The sequence below is a fragment of the Anser cygnoides genome, chromosome 1 (genome assembly GCF_040182565.1).
Source record: "Anser cygnoides isolate HZ-2024a breed goose chromosome 1, Taihu_goose_T2T_genome, whole genome shotgun sequence".
NCBI classification, from domain to species: Eukaryota; Metazoa; Chordata; class Aves; order Anseriformes; family Anatidae; genus Anser; species Anser cygnoides.
Window position 1 is genome coordinate 59,697,184 of NC_089873.1, and position 18,063 is coordinate 59,715,246.

Below are 18,063 nucleotides of genomic sequence, written 5' to 3' on the forward strand. Positions count from 1 at the left end.
ATGGCAGGATGGAATCCCGTCCGCACCACTGCTGTCACACGCTCCCATGTCTGTGCATTCCTCAAGAACCCCATTCATGGTTTTTCCTTCAATGGGGAAAACTCTTCCCTCCTGTAACGGGGCTGATGTGCTTAAATGTGCCATATGTATTTCCAGAAAATCCTCCTTAGAACATGGAGCACTAAATAAAAAGGTTGAGGTGGAAGGGCTCTCAGATGTAGCTATTTACCTTTAAAAATACCTTTGTGTGGTTTGGGACTATCGGGTTGCACATGCAGACGTGTGCAGCACCACTGCTTCCTCCTACCTTCCCAGTTCTCAAAAATAAATTATTGGGTTTCCCTGATGCATTTTATCTTAAATTAGTTCACAGGCTGTGCTGGGCAGGGACTATGCTTCCGCTTTGCTACGAGACTGTTCAGAGTTTGCAGCAGCTACTGTGACATTAGGAATAAATGATACTGCTGACAAATCTCAGCTGAGAAAATCTGTGGGGAAAGCCAAGTTAATGTTCCTCCCAGAGGGCCCCCTGTAATTGATCTGTTCCTTTAATTTTGTGGCATAGTCTTTAAAATACAGGTACATAATGTCTGTATGGTTTTGTAACACAAAAATGCTGGTGGCAGTGATGGTCAGGGTCTGGTGTATGGTACCACAGTGGTTTGCAGGTCATCTCACCCCATTTTCTTTAGACAAGCGTAGGAAGTTGCTCTGTAGAGATGTTGGCAGCATATCAGAGGACGATAAATTCTGGAAATCAGCAAAGCTGTAAGCTCCTGTCAATACATGATACCTAAAGGAAATTAACTGGATTTTAAGGTTTTGTATTTTCTCATTTTTCTTTTTCTAGATAAATACATTAGGTGTGTCTAAAACTGTGGTTTAAAGCAGGAATTATTTTGAACAGTGCCTAGTTCAGCTATGTTCTGATCTTAGCTTGACCTTTAAACATTTCTGGCATGATACAAATAACGTCTTTTTTTCACTGGAGTTGCTACAGAGATTTATAGCACTGTAACTAGAAGGAATATCGCATGGCCCTCCCTTAAAAATGTAAGAGCTGTCTTGCCATAGTGGCTTCATATAATAAAGACTTGTTTGGAATTAAAAGCAATTCATTAAAAACAAAACCTAACCATCAACGTACTTCAGTAGAGTTGGGATGTTACTCTTTGACATCCAAAAAGCTTTTTCATCTTCATCCATGTTTTCAATTGCTTGAAGAGAAGGCACGAGGACAGTTAGATTTGAGGTGGTGGACAACACTGAGTTTATCTCAGCCTCCTGCATGAAAGCAAAGTAGGTAAAATAATTCATCTTAATGACGACCTATAAATAGCAACTCGTGACTTTTTAGCAAGGTGGTGTATGTGACGTGTTTTGGGACTGGCCTGGAAAGGAAAAATTATTATACAGAGCAATGACTTGAACAAAAGTACTTAGAGCTGTACAAAAATGGTAAATGAGTGCCTATATTTTACATAATAGATTGCCAGCATTTAAAGGGCAACAGGGAAGTTTAGGTCAGAATTGATTTTTTTTTTTTCTTTTTTTAATCATGACACACAAGAGAACTCAACTCCCACAAAAGCTAGCCTGTTTCCTGGAATCTTTTTTATCTACCTGAATTAAAAAAAAAATAAATCAATTAATTAATCAGTCTGCAAAGTACTACTGGTTACTGATAGCTTCAAGTAACCTGCTCTTGCAGAGCACTCCACTCTACTTAATAGATAGAAGCATTGAGATCCATGAAATAAGAAACCCACGTAACACAATGTTCACATTTGAAGTAAGACTGTTTAACGTGGCTGGGATTCTTTAAGATGTCCAAGGGACATCCATGCCCACCAGTGCCGCAGTGGGGCTTGCTGCTGACAGCTCTAATTTTAGCTGGGGGATGTAGGCTCTGTAGTATGCAAGGACTGATTCGTCTCCCATATGTCAGCATCTGCCTTACAGATGGAAAGTGTCTTCTCTGGATTGGATTTTTCCAGTTGTGTGCTTTTTTTTCTTTTGAGAGAGGGGTAGGGGGAAGAGGAGAGCTGAAGTCTTGAATGTGGTTTTGGTGAAGATGAGGTTCTCCAAACTTTTTGCAGGCTCCACAACTTGCCATTTTTGATACTGCAAAACTTGAGGAAGCCATATGAGCTTGCATTCTACCTATTTGTAGCTGGTATGCTGCCTGAAAACTGGCTTATTCTGATGTTTCTTCAGTATGCATACTGGTTTTTAAGTCAAGAAGGGAATTATCTCCTCCTAATAGCTGGGAGCTTTGTCTCTAAGATTTTTTTTTTTCTAGCTAGCATCACTGTCACCTTCCAAATATTTAAATATAGAAATAGAAACAGACTTCCCTTTTTCATCCTTCCTGACCAGCAAGAAAAATATTTGGTTATGAAATGTGGTAAACATCACATTCCTGCTCACGTATGAAGTTAAAAACCACACAGATGGATATACCTCCCTATCTTGCTCATGTTTGTAGTGACTGTTATATAAGAAATACTATTTCTTTGAAATATAGCAGGAATTTCCATGTCTCTGTTTCAATAGATTATACAGAATCTGCTCCCTAATTCTTTTTCTCCTGCTTCATTATCTAAAGAGCACATTCATTAGCAGGTGGTCAGCCTTTCCTATTGTGCTCATTTCTTTAGCTTCATTAGCTTCATTCTCTTTAGAGCTGCTGGTGCTGCAGTCTGAGCCCAGGGCCAAGCAGATAACTGATTTAAATTAGCCACACTGGCCTTGCTTTCAAGTAGCTCCCTGAGGTCCCTGTTGTAGTCATGTGCTTTAATGGTCCCTGAGCAGCCTAAGTTTGAAAAGCACGAAAGCAGCTAATATGCCATAACTTCTGCTTCTTGTGCTATTTATTAATGTATCGCTGTTCCATTCACTTTGTCATGTACTTTCTATACAACTCTTATATTTAGGTTTTAAACTCTATAGAAGAAACTGGTTTTGATCTTTATTCATACTAATGCCAATCTCAGTGGGGTAGGACCTCTAATATTACCGCTGCCCTAGTAATAGGTGGTAGCATGTGAAAATAAAGTCAGCGGTAATCTAAGTTGGTGTTTCTTCCCTGATCTAAAGCCAAACAAGTTAATCTGCTTCTTTTTTTACAGGACCTCAGTCAAGCTCAGACAGGGTTTGATTTTTTTTTTTTCCTTCTTGCTTGCTGCAGCAGCAGCACACTGACCAGCTATACAGTCACATTTTCCTAGTGTGGGGCTCAGTAAAAATAGGGACAGTAAGGCACTGCCTTCCCTCTCCACTTGCTTGTAATTTTATTACATGAGGAAAGATGGGAGGACCTGAACATGCCTTGTGGCATATTCAGGCTCTGCTTGTACGCTGCTGTTGTCCTCTGAACTAAGGCGTATTTATGTACAGAACAGGTCATAGCCCGGCTAGCCCCCTGCCTCAGAAAGTGCACTTGTAACTAACTCTTCTGCTTGCAGAGCTTTCTTGCCTGCTTGGATTTGGGATCAGAAATTGGTTTTCAAACATAAACCAAGGACCAGTTAATCAGTTTCCCTTTGACTGGTGGGAGAGGCACTTCAGTACCTATCCAGAGCTGAGGCCTCTGCTGTAGAATGGGAATATTGCTTTGGGGTTCCCATTTCTAAAGGCTAAAAAGCTCATGTTTTTCTGCAGACTTGAACATGCTGAAATATAAACCATGAAATCTACTTACATTAACCCACTGGTTAAATGCAGCTGCTTCTGACAGGCTAGATAACTCCTGTTTGGAAACAGAAACAGAGAGCAATGAGTACGTGAGTTCTAACTAGCTGTACCAAAGTACCCTTGCTGTACCTTGTGGAGTAATACACTGTGTCTGGCACAGCTGATGTGACATGGAAAAGCAGGTTTTCCGTATGCATGAAAAGGGAGGACATTTATGTTTTTCTAATGCTGCTAGCTTCTGGTAATTGGAGTTGTGAGTTAACAACTCTTTTGAAAATTGGGCCATCTAATGCTTAATTAGATATAATTAGCTGTAATTAGATGCACCTGACCTCAGTATATAATGGATACTGACCTCAGGCTAAGCATTTATTTTCTGTGAATCTAAACATAAATAATTTCTTAACGCAAAATGGATTTAAAGAAGATATGTTGTTTTGGTTGGTGTTTGTACAGCATCTTACACATCATCTTGCAGGAAGACAGCCTTAATTCTGCCACAGTGCTTGGAACAGAGATAGATGATGGTATGAGCAAGGAAGGCAGATAGTGCTAAGAGGCATGTAAGATTACTGCCTATGACTGTGACTGCTAACACTTTCATTTTTCCTATACTGTTAAATGCATATTTATTTTGCCAATGTACTTGTTTTGGCTTTATTTGTCTGCCAATCTGCATGGTTTGATTGAACATGATAAATTGACCATCTCAACTGAGACATAGCTCAAGGCAGAATTTTGGAAGAGCTGGGAGCCCATCACTCCGAGTTGGGGATGAGCACTTAGCACCTACAAAGTTAGGACTTTGGGGCTGGCATTTTAAAATTTGTTTTAAAGAAATATCCTCAGATCCCTTAGGCCCCTTTCCAAGGTATGTTTTTAAACACAACAGATCATTTCTGTATCAGGCAAGAGTCTCCAGAAAGAACACAGTCTGCAGATAGCACTGGTGGGCATCATATTTTTCCTAACTGTTTATAATGTTTTTGCTATCTGGTTAAGATCCAGTGTGAGAACCGTGCAGTAGGTCCTGTACTCAGAGATGATGATTGTCTTACTTACATCTGCAGCACTTCCATAGCATATTCTACCATCTCCTTCGTAGCCCTTTGGGCACACACATTCCCAGCCATGAGAAGGTTCAAACTGACAAGTTGCCTTTGAACCAGAAAGACAGAAAAAATATTGTCAGATACTCAGGAGGCTACTCCACAGCAAAGATAGCCTGTAAACCCTTCCTGATATACATTCATATACAGACATAACCTTAGCAAAGTATCTCTCTATTTTCCATGGACTTCCTTCATTCCCCTGTAGAACAAACTCCACCAGATGAGGGCGCTAGCTCCCTCGCCCGTCCTAAATTGAGGCGTGTAAACGTTTGCTTTGCCCTTTCTTACTTCCTCCCTACAGAAACTGAGCCCTGTCCCTCCGCCTTACTAAGGTAGATCCATCCTCTGCTCCTCTGGACTTTTTGATTTAGCTCTGTCTCTGTGTCCTGTCTGCAGGTTGACTGCATGCAGCTACTGATAAAGCTGATAGATGCCTGCATAGAGATGTGTGACTCAGGTAAACATCTCAACAGACTATTGCATCCAGATTGCAGTTGCTGGCAGAGAAGCAGCATGCATTTACTCTGGGCTTGAGATAGCCCTTCTGTACAGGTGGAATTGGGAGCAGGCTTTGTGGTCTGTGTTCGGTGTATGCACCAAACTGATGAGGCTCACATAGCATTTTTGGTGGCTGTACCACTGCGTGGAAAGCTTTGTTCCATCTTGAGCAGAAGTTGCAGGGTTGAAATAAAAAGGAAATTCTATGGTATGTGCAGGAGGTGAGGTGTGATATTTATCTGAACACTTTGTTCGGGGAATGACTTATTACTCACCAGATGATGGCATTTTCCATTTTGTTCCAGGCATGAGTTTATGGATGTACATTCAATTCCATTTCCCCGAAATCCATCTTTACACTTGCAGTCATTCTGTTGTTTCAATAAAAGACAGTGATACATTATGATGATTAAAACTGTGTACATATTCTAGATGCAACAGATTAGCCTGTTGGTACTTCTGCATGGCTCCATGAAGTCATTCCACTGACTTGAGTGGAATGACACTGACTAATACATCCAGAAGACCTTCATACGTGACACCTAGCATGCTTACTTAACAGTATTTGCTGCTGGAATGACAGCACATAGTGAGCACAGGGATAAGAGTGGCAGGAGGCTGCTCTGTGTGGAAATGGGTTTGTAGCTATGAGGGAGGGGAGAACTTGTTGATGAACAAGGGTGGAAAATGCTGGCAGAGCAAAACTGCCAGAGAACGGGTGTGGAAGGTGGGAATGAATGCGAAGGGACTTACCTGGCCTGGCCCAACATAGATGCAGGTAGCATTTTCGTGGCACCCAGCAACAGATGGCAGCAGGCAGTTGTTGATGGCTGAGCAGTCCTGTCCATCACCTGTCCATCCCGCCTGGCAAGCACACAGGTACTCTCCTGGGCCCGTCTGTATGCACTCAGCCTGGGGAGGGTGCAGAGGCCAGACAAAATCATCTCCATTTGTACAGGCCATGGCATGCAAACCTGGAGGTCAGCACCTGGGCTGGGGAGGCCTGCCCACATCAACCAGCAGCAGGACCATGCTGTGATCCTTTGGTTAAAATTGACACTTGGTGCAAAGAGGTAGACCCTTGGCTATGGCAGCAGAAAGGGGGAGAGTTTCCTCCTCTGAAAACCACGGAGCATCAAATCCTCCTTAATCCAGAGAGCTTCTGGCAGGGACCAAAAGGCAAAGCTCCTGCTAACAGCCAGCCAGCATCCGATCCCAGAACAGGAAGGGAAATAAAATCCCTGTGTGCTAATGTCTCTGGGATCAGACCTTAGGCCCGTGTACAGGGATCAGGAAATGCCAGTTGTAGGGAAAGTCCCATGTATGCAGAATTTCGAGCAGTTCCTATGAGAGAGGGCAACAACTAAAGTAGTGCATACCCAAGTAACAAAATGAAAATATTTTAAGTCTTGTAGCCATTTCTGAAATGAAGTAAAATTCCTCTTTTATCTTCACTGTGGGATAAAACAGAGCTGTGTTGCTGCTTTTTGTCAAGAATGTGTCAAAGCTTACCTTGGAAATTCCATGGCACTGTTCAGGACAGTTAGGTGACATCTGCCTTTAGGTCTAAGCAATAGCAATGCCACTATCAGAGAAATAACTTGAAACTGCAGTAAAAATTGTGACACTTGCTTTTTGCAAAAGTTTCAGCCAAACCTTGTTTACTGCCTGCTTTTCTGTGCTGTCAGGCCCTGTGGGAAAAGCCCACACTTACATTGATATTGCAGCCACCTGGGTATAAACTAGCACAGGGATCAACTTTGCTGCAGGTCATGCCATCTCCTTCGTAGCCAGGCTTGCAAACGCAGCTATAGAGATGAGAGGAGGGGAGAGTCATTAAATGTGATAGGACAGCTGTAAAATGAAGGGATTGTTTTCCCACTATAACATGCTATTTATAGGCAGCTTAAAATCGGTAACCTTGGATTCACAATGCAAATAGCTTAAGTGCATACGTTGTGTTTTTTTCTTTTTTTTTTCCAAAATACGTGACTGGGTTAAGTCAAATGAGGGATCTGTTCTCTGTGTACAAGATGGGGGGTGAAATTAATTCTGTGCTCATGTGATCTCTGCAAAGGTGAGCTAATAGCTCTGAATTAATTATGAGGTGTGGTTGCTCTTTCCTTTATTGATTCAGCAGATAGCTCCCCCTGAAGTGCATGCAAGATTGAGCTCCTCTGTTTCCCTGGTCCCCCATCCCCAAGATTGAACCATACTGGAGGGAATTTCTGAAGTGCTCAGTCATGCACATCCTCATTCTCTTTCATACAGTGACTCATTACAAATGCACTGTGATGAGAGGCAAATGTGCTGCATGAGACAGTGAAGGTGAGCATAAGCAAGTTGTAGCTGTTGTAGTAACAGAGTTTAGTAACCAGTCCTGCCAGTCCAAGCCCATAGTGCTGTGGCATCCAAATTGTACTTGAGCTAATTGGATCAATCTATCTATCCCCAAACCACGTGGGAGTTTCAGTGTTTTTCAGCAAAGCTCAAAATCCTAATTCACTAAGGGTAGGTCAGAAATAAAGAACCCTTGTAGCTGTTAGTAGGAAGGCTGCCTTCTGACAAGGGTCAGATCCATATGCATCTATCGGATGGGGGGTAAGTATGATGTACAGGATGGGGGCACTGAGAACCCTTAATTCCTGTCTTGTAAATGAAGATAGATGCAGTGCATGGTTATGCTTATTTGCTGCAAAGCTCATTGGCTGATATTTGTGTACTGCTACAAGGTGCGGTCTTGATCAAGAAAGTTGGAAAGAGCCACATCCTCGTTAATATTAATTAGATGTGAGTTGCTGACTTACCTCACTGCACCATCACTAAGCTGACAGTCTGCATGTGTGTGGCAGAGCCGTAGGGAGGGCTCGCAGGGAACAACGGGCTTATCACAGAGTTTCCCAGTGTATCCACTTCTGCATGATCCAGGAAGACAGATCCCGTCACTGTCTATTCGGTTATCACACTTCCCATAAATGCAGAGGCACTCTACCAGAGATAAAACAAAATGTGCAGTTCTCTAGTGGGAAAAGGCATCTATCCTTACAAAGAAGTTCTTATAAATCAATTCCTCTTTTATTCTAGAATCTAACCTTTTGTATTTTTAAAGTCTCTCTTTACTGGGGGGACTTACTGTTTATTGTATCCATGTCTTTGCAGGTGTCTTTTATAGATAACTATTTAAAATTTATGGTGACTTTGTAGGGCACTTATCTATCAATGAAATTTAAAGTACTTCAGAGAGAGGGGGAAAAATACTGTTTTAGGTTATCAGGGCAAAATTTTTTTCATTGCACAACTTCTGGTGTAGTTTCAACGATGTAAGAAGCCTTCTAATACTGAGTCCACAATCCTACAAATTATATAATGTAGAAATGCCTGTACTAGTGCACATGGTAGCAGCACAGACCTACTGGCACTGCTATGGATAGGCTGAGTGCTGCTGCTAGGCATAGCAATGCCCAGTGGGCATGGTAGGTGAGGCTTTTACAATCCCAAGAAGTGCCAGTAGTGGCTAGTTAAGCCAATACAGACTGCTTGGCCAGGACTGGAGCTTAGGCAATACCACCTCTTCTGACAGAACTTGTTTTTCAGTTGTTATCCATGTACCTCTAAACCTTAGCGTGAGCTGTGTTTATTGAATGACAGGCTGTTTCATAGCAAAAAGATTAAAAAACAATTACAGAGACAGGGAATATAAATATATTTGATGTCACCTATTCTGTAGACTCTAAAATGCAGTATAGTTTGACACAGTTTATAGAAGATGACAGAACTATAAACTATTCAAAAGATCAGAAAATATTTAGCAGGGATAGTTATTAGGTGGCCCTAAACACAATCTGTTTATAGATTAATTTGTTCTTAGATTGCATATGTTTTGTCATTGCAGGCAGATTCTGTTCTAAGTGTGAGCAACAGCAGAACAGCAATGAATAGATAAGATTTTCTTTTCAATTACTCATGTGAGGGAGACAGAAAGGAAAGGAACAACACAATATAAAGTGAGCAATGAGCCTTACAGAAAGCCCGCTTAAACCAGTGAGAAGATTTTTCACTGACTCTGGGCTTATGTGCATCCCTTTGAAATAAGAAATGAACCTGCCCCAGAGACACCCAGCTTATCTGCTAGACATACAATTTATCTAGCCGTTACCTCCTGCCACAGTGGCAAGGGTCCAAAGAAAAATCCCATGATCTTGAGTGGAAGAAGTGTGGCTGTACTCACTTTTGTCACACTGAGGTCCATATTTGCCAGGGTCTGAGCAGAACTGGCAGTGCGAGCCTTGAAATGCCTCAGCACAAATGCAGGTCCCATTTCCATACAGGCCATCCATGCACTGCAATATAGAAGAGAGGTGATCTTTATGTATAAATTGAAATACGTCTTTATCTCTCCTTTGTGAAGATGCTGTAGGCCTGTCCATGCTGTGCCTGTGACAGACTACTAGGAAGAATCTCAGCTTTAATGAAAAATCTTTTAGTGCAGAAGCTTTCCTTGTGCATGTAGTTATACTCTGTGGCAGTGTCTACCTTTGCAGTTTAAAAACAAGAATAGCGATCTGATCGTTCCCCTGTACTGTGCAAAGTAAAAGCATCAGTGGGTCACTTAACCCCAGCCTTGCACATGTGCTGCGTATTGGGACCAGTGAAACTGTCAATTGGAGAAGAGACCAATTCATTTTCCCTCCTCTGAATAGCTGAACCTGAAATTCATGCCATCACTGGATGTAAAAGCAGTGTGCAGCTCTTGCGGAGCCCTTAATTCCTGCAGTGCAGGAGTTCAGGGACTTCTGGGAGACAGTCCATCCTCCCCAGTGTCGAGTGAATGCACGATATTTCAGGATGCTATGCTTACCTGCCCATTTCCTGAGCAGGGTTTGGAGAAACCTCCTGGGCATGGACTGCAGTTGGGGCCAAAGAAGCCTCTGCAACACTTCGGTTCCTGCAAAATGAAGCAAATACTGCTGCCTGTCATCTGAAATAATCCTTCATTCCGAGCAGGACAGATGGAGCCTGAGTTACCCTGTATTTACAGGGGGCTGATTAGGGGGAGACACCAGGGCTGGTCTCAGGGATGGGGGCTGCAGCAGTTTCTGAAGGGAAAAAATAAAAGAGAGCGATCTTCTGCAGGAATAGGGAGACGGCATGAAATCTGTTTTCTGGGCTGACTGGAAGAGGCCAGAGTGAGCCTGGCCTCTACATCTGGGCCAGACTCTGACATTTCAAGGTTGCTCTTCCTTGGCAGGTACCGCACAGCACATTGAAAGCATCCTTTTTTCTAGAGCCTTTGTGTGGAGGCAGAGCACAAAAGACATCTCTCCATCTGGTTTTAGTCCTCTGGCAAAGGTCTGCTGGGGTAACTGGCTCATAAAAAGCTTATGTTGAACCTGAACTGTATCTGCAGTGGTTTTGTTAAAACCAGGAGGGGTATAGGCAGCCCATGAGAGGGACAAGGCAAACCACTGCATACCCTCCCTTGCTATTGTCAAATTCATCAGCATTAGATATGCATGTCCCGTCACCAGTTACGGACATATCTGCATGTTGACTTGTGTGTGCTTTCATATTTGCCTTATGATGTGCAGTGCAATTTGAGTCAGTCTGTCTCCTCTGCATCTGAGATGGAGAACTGTAAGAGATATTTTACCCCTGAGAGATGCTGTGAAAGCTAGACATGCTGCTTTGATCTTCTTCCTTCCCCCAGTGCATCAATATGGGATTTTATCATTACACAGCCCTAAATGTTTTTCCTGGATGTGTTGTTTGTTCTATTCATGAATTGGCTGCTTGATCTGTTTATGTATCAGAAATACAGAAACTGTATTAGGGGAAAAAAAAACAAAGAACCTCATTTACATGTGTAATTCAAGGAAATAATTAGCAAAAGGTTTTCAGAGCTTACAGACATGCAGCCTGTTTAGGAGTCCTGGGAGCCAGGGAAGGTGTAAGCCCCTCCCACGGGCCAAAGGCTTCTATGAGGACTAGGCTTGCCAAGCAGAGCAAGTGAGGCATGGTTTTTGGGATTGTTTGCCATTCATTGTTACCAAGTAGCACCTGAAGTCCTGGGACAGGAAAAGCTGGGACCAGGGATCCCACACTCTGCTGTTCTTCATGAGTGAAGCTGTATGGGACCATCACATTTTGGCTAGAAGCCTGATGTGAAAACCTCTCAGTTAGTATGAGATTGTTGCTGTCAATAACACATGGCAGCTAAAAAAAACCTCATTGTGGAGGTACTGATGTAAACATGTGTTGTGGAGAGGAGTTATTTCAGGTAGTAGAGGGGATACTGGCAGGCATTTTGCTCTCAGCCACCTGTAGAAAAGTGATATGGAAAGTACATGGACATCTCCATGTGTCTCTACTCCAAAAATAAAGTTCACAATGCAAAAGACAACCCACTGCAAAACTTACATACATTCCACCTTAAGGAACCATAACTGTGTACCTTTACTGTTATATTGCAGTATCTAGCACAGCCAGTTTTTGGAAAGGTTGGGCCTTCAATAATGCATCTCCTCTTTAAGAAAGGCTGAAATATGCAAAAAAAATCGAAGCATTAGTATTTCTAAGCAATGTACAGTGCTGTGATACAGTCTTAATACTGAAGCATAATTTAACTGGGGAACAGAGCACTTTGTCATAGTGTCACATTTTCCCATTTTTAAAATTTATAGAATTATGCATATCTTTCATAATATGATTTTCCTTTTTACCTGTGGTTATTACTGAATATGGCATATAGGACAAACTACCAGTGAATTTTTATAACATGGGGAATAAAATTCCTGTGACAGCTAGACTCAGTTTTTATATCTGGAGGAACATGCAGCTAGATTTGCATCTCTTAGAGGGAAGCAGATGGAAGATTTTCTGTCCATTCCGAAGCTTCTACTGCAGACAGTTACTTCTGGGAGGATGCTTAATTAAAAGGAAATTTTTAACAGATGTCTGGCCTAATTTAAATGTATCCCTCCTCTATTTTTCATTTACTAACTCTCAAAGGATAATCATAGCAATTCTCATTCCTCACCTCTCTCTTCTGCCAATCCATACCCTAAATAGATCTTTTACTTGAGAAAAAAGTCATAGCTGCTATGAAGTCTATGAAGGATCTTGCTACAGCAAAGTAATGCTGAAATTACCTGATGCCAGATCATTGCCAAAAAGAGTTTAAGTTACTGCCTGTATTTGTATGTTTATGCAGTTCTTCATATTGCTATCTGGTTCTTTTTCTCACTGTATTGGGAGAGCAGCAAACAACACAGAGGAATCTATGCATTTTGTACAGTGGGGGGAATCTGTCAGGAAATGTCACTTACGATTGGCTTTGAATCCGCTGGACAGGGAGTCAATGCATGTGAGAAACAACTTGCACAGATACCCTAGATGGAGACAGTAAGGATTTTCATTTGACAAGGCCTTATACCATCTACTGAGATACATACTTATGGACAATAGATATTGTAAATTTTAAGTATGTCTTTCCTGTGAATTTTAACTGTTACAGCATGGATCTGGAACTGAACAGCAGCTATATGTGCTGGCTCTGATATTTGCTCCTTCTCGCAGGTTCTTTTAAAGACCTGGCAGCTTCCTAAACAGAAGACAACCATGGGCACAAATGAACGCGTGTCCTTTGCTCGACATGGTATAATACATTAATTAAGATTGTCTGAGGATCTGGTGCAGTCTATATTTAACTTCTATAATAATTTTTATTCCTTCCTAGGAAGACCACAAATCTGTACATGCTGTCTACATATGAGACTCAACTGAAATTTGTCTTGTATGTAAGCAGTGCCTCTGAGGGCATTGCTCTCCCTGATGCTCAGTTCTGCTCAGCATCACCTATCACTTCCTTTCTCCACCTGGGACGGTCTCAGCCATGACGTGTACCTGCTCCTCCCTCTTCTGGAGGATGAGATTCCTCTCTGTCCCCACAGCCACGCCGTAGGATGGGGACAGGGAAACGTGTCTGCATTTCTGTGCAATGTCTTGTTTCAGAGCTCTGCCCATATTCAGCAGCAGACTAAGATACCATCTTTGCATGGAAGCATCTGAAGCACACACGCATATTCCCTGCCACTAAGTCTGCTGTGGGAGTGAGGATCTCTGCGAGGAGGTAGAGAAGACGTCTGAGGACAGCTGCTGCTCCAGTGGTCAGAGCATGTCCTCTCAGAGGTCACCCCAAGTCAGCCCACGAGGTCAGCCCAAGTCCCCACACTCAGCATGTGCTGAGGAGCCAGAGTGCCTCCTGTGTGTTTCGTGAAACCATTAATAAGCAGTGCTCTTGTTCAGTTAAGCTTTTAAGAGTGCTGGACACTAATGCGTTTGTACTGTTTGTACTCCATCAGTTTTCTGCATATTTTGAGTCTGGCAGTTATTACCAGTATTCAGGTGCAGCTGCGTGGATATGCATGTGTTAGTGTTATAGTTCTGCCTTTAGGGATGTACAGTTGTTGTAGATGAGTGTAACTGCCAGGTCTTACAAACCTTGTCGCTTCTCACTGGTACCACAAGTTGTATTTACAAGGTGGTATTGTTCTTATTTTCTGAGAGTGATCAAGATTCAAAATGTCAGCAAAGAATAGCAAAGCCATTGCTCCATTCTGGTATTCTCCTTGGCAGTAGTGCTCTGCTTTAAAGCTTTGGATATTAAACTGTATTTTTAACTACGCATGAAAATTTCAGAGCTGACAAAGTGCCTAACTTGAGTTTGAGGAAGTATTTTTGTGACAGGTGTTATTTATTTTTTCTTTAAATTGTTTTTCTCAGTCTTACATTAGCATTGAGCAATGCCAGAAATTGATTATAGGTAGGTTTCTGGTAAGGAATTCAAATTACTGAAGTGTTCTAGGTGTCAGTGCTGCTTGGTGCTCTGCTTGATTTATGAATATATTGTGCATGTGGCACTTTTGAGTCTCTGCCACAGGTAATAGTACTTTGCTGCCAGCTCTTGTGTTTTCTTCATCAAATTTTGATGCTGTCCAGCTCTGCTGAGAATCTGTTTCGAGGCTGTGGTTCTGGGCTCTTGTAAGTTCAGCTGGTAATTGTACTGCATTATTGTACCAGAACTGTTACTGGCCCAGATACATGTTTGAACTCTGTCCAGTGAGTGCTCACAGGAGCCACGCTTACTGCAAACTAAAAGCTCAGTTTGATGCCTGGGCTTCTTACCGGAAACAGCAGCATCTGTTACCAAGTGTAAACGCCTGTAATGTGTTACCAAACTGAACAAGATATGTCAACTCCAACCTCAAACATTCTGTGAGTCTTTGAAATCCAATCACTGAAATATGAAATAGTTTTATAAATCCTAATTTGAAGAAAACTGGCAGAAAGTAGGCCTAGGAGAAGTCTTGGCTTCTGAAAATCACAGATTTCTCATATACTAATATTAAATCAGTTATTTTAACTTGATTCCTTTTCCTACATAGTTAGTAGAAATTAAAATATGGGTCTTAAGTAGATTTCCTGGGAACTCGTCATTGCTTAAGGTGCACTTGTATGCACAAGTGGGATGCAAGAACTGGAGGAGAATGCTTGACTAGAGACAACATATTTAAAGGACTAGTGCAGGAACTAGATGAATCTTAATGATATTGGGTGCGCTCAAATGAGTGCCCTGTTTGCAAATTATCTGTACTGCACTGCTAACCGGGTGGCTATATTTCATTGGTATATCGATTTTCCATTTTTTAATGCATGTTACATGGAGTAGTTGAAAGCTATTGATTTTTTGATGTTGTTTTTTTTTGTAATTCCCTTACCATTGCAACTTGACTTCTTGTCTCATCACACCGATGTGGTAGAATTGGAATGATGGTGGGTGGGATAAGAACTCCTGCAAGGGTATGAATGCGACCATTTTTTGCAACAATGTCTGTTTCTTCCATTTCTTCTCCGCTTACCAAGACTTGTCCCTATGAAACAGTAAATTATTATTAATAAATCTTATAGCTTCTCAATTTCTGATAATTTCATTTTAATTTTTTTAGTCATATTTCTCACTTTTAATCGTATATCTAGATTTTTTTTTTACACTTAGTAATGCAAGAAGCATGCCTAAGTTGCCCCCTTTTTTTTGGTATTTACTTGGTCTATGGCAGGGGCCTCTAACATTTTCCTCTTAATCCGCATTGTTATCCTGTGGAACTGGTGACTAAAAGACTGGCCAAAATAGGAAGACCGCTGATGGCTCCAGGACCCTGGTAAAAGTGGACATAGCCTTGGGTTCTGTGGTGCCCGCTCTGACAAAGGAGCAAAGTGGGATTTTCTCTAGAATACTCACATTTTGGCTAAAATATGCAAAGAACAGAGGGGAATTCAATATATTGAGTAGTCTGCTTCAGCAAAAGCACTAACTGGCAAAGTAACACTTTTAAAAAGTGTTCACTATGCTTGTCAGGATCAGAGAATATAGTATTAAAAGGAATGAAAAATATCTATATACACACTGAGAAGTCTTTAAAACAATTCCAAAAACTATACAGAGCATAAATAAAGAGCATTCCTGGACTGGGGCTAATCATAAGAAAAGAGACTGCAGGCTGTCCTTACGTACCAGTCATTTGCCCTATATCCTTTACAGCACTAATCTCTAGCAGTTTCTGGGTATGTCAGGCTGGAAATTTCTGCCTCATTACAGCAAGTAATTCCTCTAGTTTTTCCCCCAGCCTCCCTGTTTCCCCTCCACATGCAAACAGCTGCCAAGCTCAGAGGGAGCCGGTCACAGGCGAAAGCTGCCTTGGACTTACAGTGCTGGTCCTGTTAAAGTAAAGGAACTGCTTCGCCATGCTTCGGATGTGCTCTATTGAGATGAGGCTGGCAACCTCTAGCTGAAATGAATGTAAGTTGATTAAAAGAAATGTAACATCATTATTCTTTTCAAGTCCGGATGGATTTCACAAGAAAGAACACTTTTACCTTTGGGGTGAGCAAATTACTGCGATTTTTTTTTCTAGCCCTATGGGCAGCTTTGCATTGGCTAACCTGTTAGCATAGTGAAGTTAGAATGATTATTTTAAACTTCAGCTGAGCTTGCTGCATCTGAACAGCTTGTTGCTCAAAAGTACGTTAATATTCCCTCTTATCTATAGCATTCAGTTTAAGTAAAATTATCACCTCTCCCTAAAAATAGCCCTGTTTGCATCCTTAGACTGTTGTGGAAATGGCAGCGCTGATATCCCGTGAAGGGGTGCGTGGGTCTTGTGCTGTGGACAGGGGGTGACCTTTGCTTTGGGCCCTGTCCGTGAGGATTCGTGAGCACGTCCTTCCTTCCTCAAAGCAGGGGCTGAGGTGGGAATGAACTTCACCCTCTTTCAGCCTCAGTTGGTGGTGGGCTGGCTTCTGCTTTTTTGCTTTTTGTTTCCAGCACAGAAAGGAATAAAAATACAGGGAGCTTTTTTAGAAGATGACAAAACCATCCCCCTCTGATAAATGGAAGACAGATGCTAATCTTTGCAGAATTGGATCAGAGAGAACTTTATTTCAATAGCAAGTCTTCTCTTCCTGCTACTCATCCCTGTAGCCCTACTAAGCTGACATCACCCCCAACAGGTTCAGGATGCCTGTGTGCATGTGTGTATATATATATATTTTACAGCTTGGGCTAAGTCTCCATTACCAAAAGGTGTATTTTAAAGTAGGAATAGTTCCATGCATGTAACACATTAGTGTTACACAACAGTTTTTATTTGCCATGATTTGAGAACTACCCCATGTCTCCTGGCAGGGTTTTACTTGGATTGGTAGGCCTGGGGTAAAAGGCTTGTGTTGTCTGTTACGGACCTTTAGGTGTGACTGCCCTTAGCAAAGGCATTGCTGCCTTCCTTTGAAGCCTTGCTGTGTGGTGTACTGAGTGGATGTCATTCTTTGAAAACCACTGCCTTCAGAGTGGAAAAAGATCTGAAAATGCTGTTATGCTCCTGAGCCAGTAAAGCATCCACACTCACCTCAGCATTGGAAACAATGTGGTATCGGACTAGCTCCAGCAGCTTCCATGAACCCTGCAAAAACAAGAAAGAGGATTTCTTAGCCCAGCGTGAGTAATGCAAACCCAACCTGGCCTGTGAGAGGGCATGGGCATGAGGTCATCAGCTGAAGCTGGAAAGTTCCGAGTCAGTGGTGGTGCTTAGCTCATGGCATGTGTCCTGCCAGTCCATGCTCTTGCCCCTCTGTCACTTTTTTTTTTTTCAACATGGACCTTTCACATACTGTGAGCCATCCCTGGTTTCCCCAGAGGCACCCTGTCCTCTCAGCCCTCAATGACTTGTGTGTCCACCAGCAGAGGCAGGGGGTAGCCAGGGGACATGACGCTGAGGTCCTCCTACCAGTGGCAACCCCAGTCGGTAGGGCCCCTGTGGCACCCGCTCCCGCTGATCATCCCCCTATACAGGGGTGATGCCTCCTAGGGCAGAGAGTTCTAAGAACAATTTGTACTATAGAAAGTCTGTACCTCTGCAGAAAGCAGATAATCCATATCCTCAGCTTTCATATTACTCAGAGCTCCGTTACTTGGAACAAAGACTGTGTAAGGTCTGTTCTCCTGCTGTAAATCCATTCCCAGGCCAGTTTTCTGTTTTGGTTTAAGAGTATAAGTGAAATTACATATTAATGTTGGAAAACATCCTGAAATAGCTTTATGGAATTGCTTTTCTGGATCCTTACCTCTATCAAAGATGTAAATTGGCTGTGTTTTCCATTATCTTGAAGCACTGACATTATGGTTTCCTAAAATAAGATGAACATA

General features: G+C 42.2%; 1 protein-coding gene and 1 long non-coding RNA gene across 2 annotated transcripts in view; one reads left to right on the top strand and one right to left on the bottom strand.

Annotated features, from left to right (window-relative positions):
* LOC125185038 (uncharacterized) overlaps window positions 1–14,577 on the top strand; it is a 40,795-nt gene extending 26,218 nt beyond the window's left edge. The window contains exons 2-3 of the long non-coding RNA XR_007169901.2: window positions 12,882–12,960; window positions 13,042–14,577. This is a non-coding gene — a long non-coding RNA (uncharacterized lncRNA). The remainder of the gene's footprint in view (window positions 1–12,881; window positions 12,961–13,041) is intronic.
* Window positions 1–18,063, bottom strand: part of STAB2 (stabilin 2) — a 92,054-nt gene that overhangs the window by 45,832 nt on the left and 28,159 nt on the right. The window contains exons 14-30 of the mRNA XM_066997429.1: window positions 17,982–18,044; window positions 17,770–17,889; window positions 17,267–17,320; window positions 16,070–16,150; window positions 15,083–15,235; window positions 12,632–12,694; window positions 11,758–11,841; window positions 10,165–10,251; window positions 9,535–9,646; window positions 8,114–8,294; window positions 7,021–7,114; window positions 6,060–6,218; window positions 5,582–5,677; window positions 4,759–4,854; window positions 3,704–3,751; window positions 1,148–1,284; window positions 679–793 (exon numbers count right to left, since the gene is read on the bottom strand). Coding sequence (XP_066853530.1) covers window positions 679–793; window positions 1,148–1,284; window positions 3,704–3,751; window positions 4,759–4,854; window positions 5,582–5,677; window positions 6,060–6,218; window positions 7,021–7,114; window positions 8,114–8,294; window positions 9,535–9,646; window positions 10,165–10,251; window positions 11,758–11,841; window positions 12,632–12,694; window positions 15,083–15,235; window positions 16,070–16,150; window positions 17,267–17,320; window positions 17,770–17,889; window positions 17,982–18,044 — 1,743 coding nt within the window. The remainder of the gene's footprint in view (window positions 1–678; window positions 794–1,147; window positions 1,285–3,703; window positions 3,752–4,758; window positions 4,855–5,581; window positions 5,678–6,059; window positions 6,219–7,020; window positions 7,115–8,113; window positions 8,295–9,534; window positions 9,647–10,164; window positions 10,252–11,757; window positions 11,842–12,631; window positions 12,695–15,082; window positions 15,236–16,069; window positions 16,151–17,266; window positions 17,321–17,769; window positions 17,890–17,981; window positions 18,045–18,063) is intronic.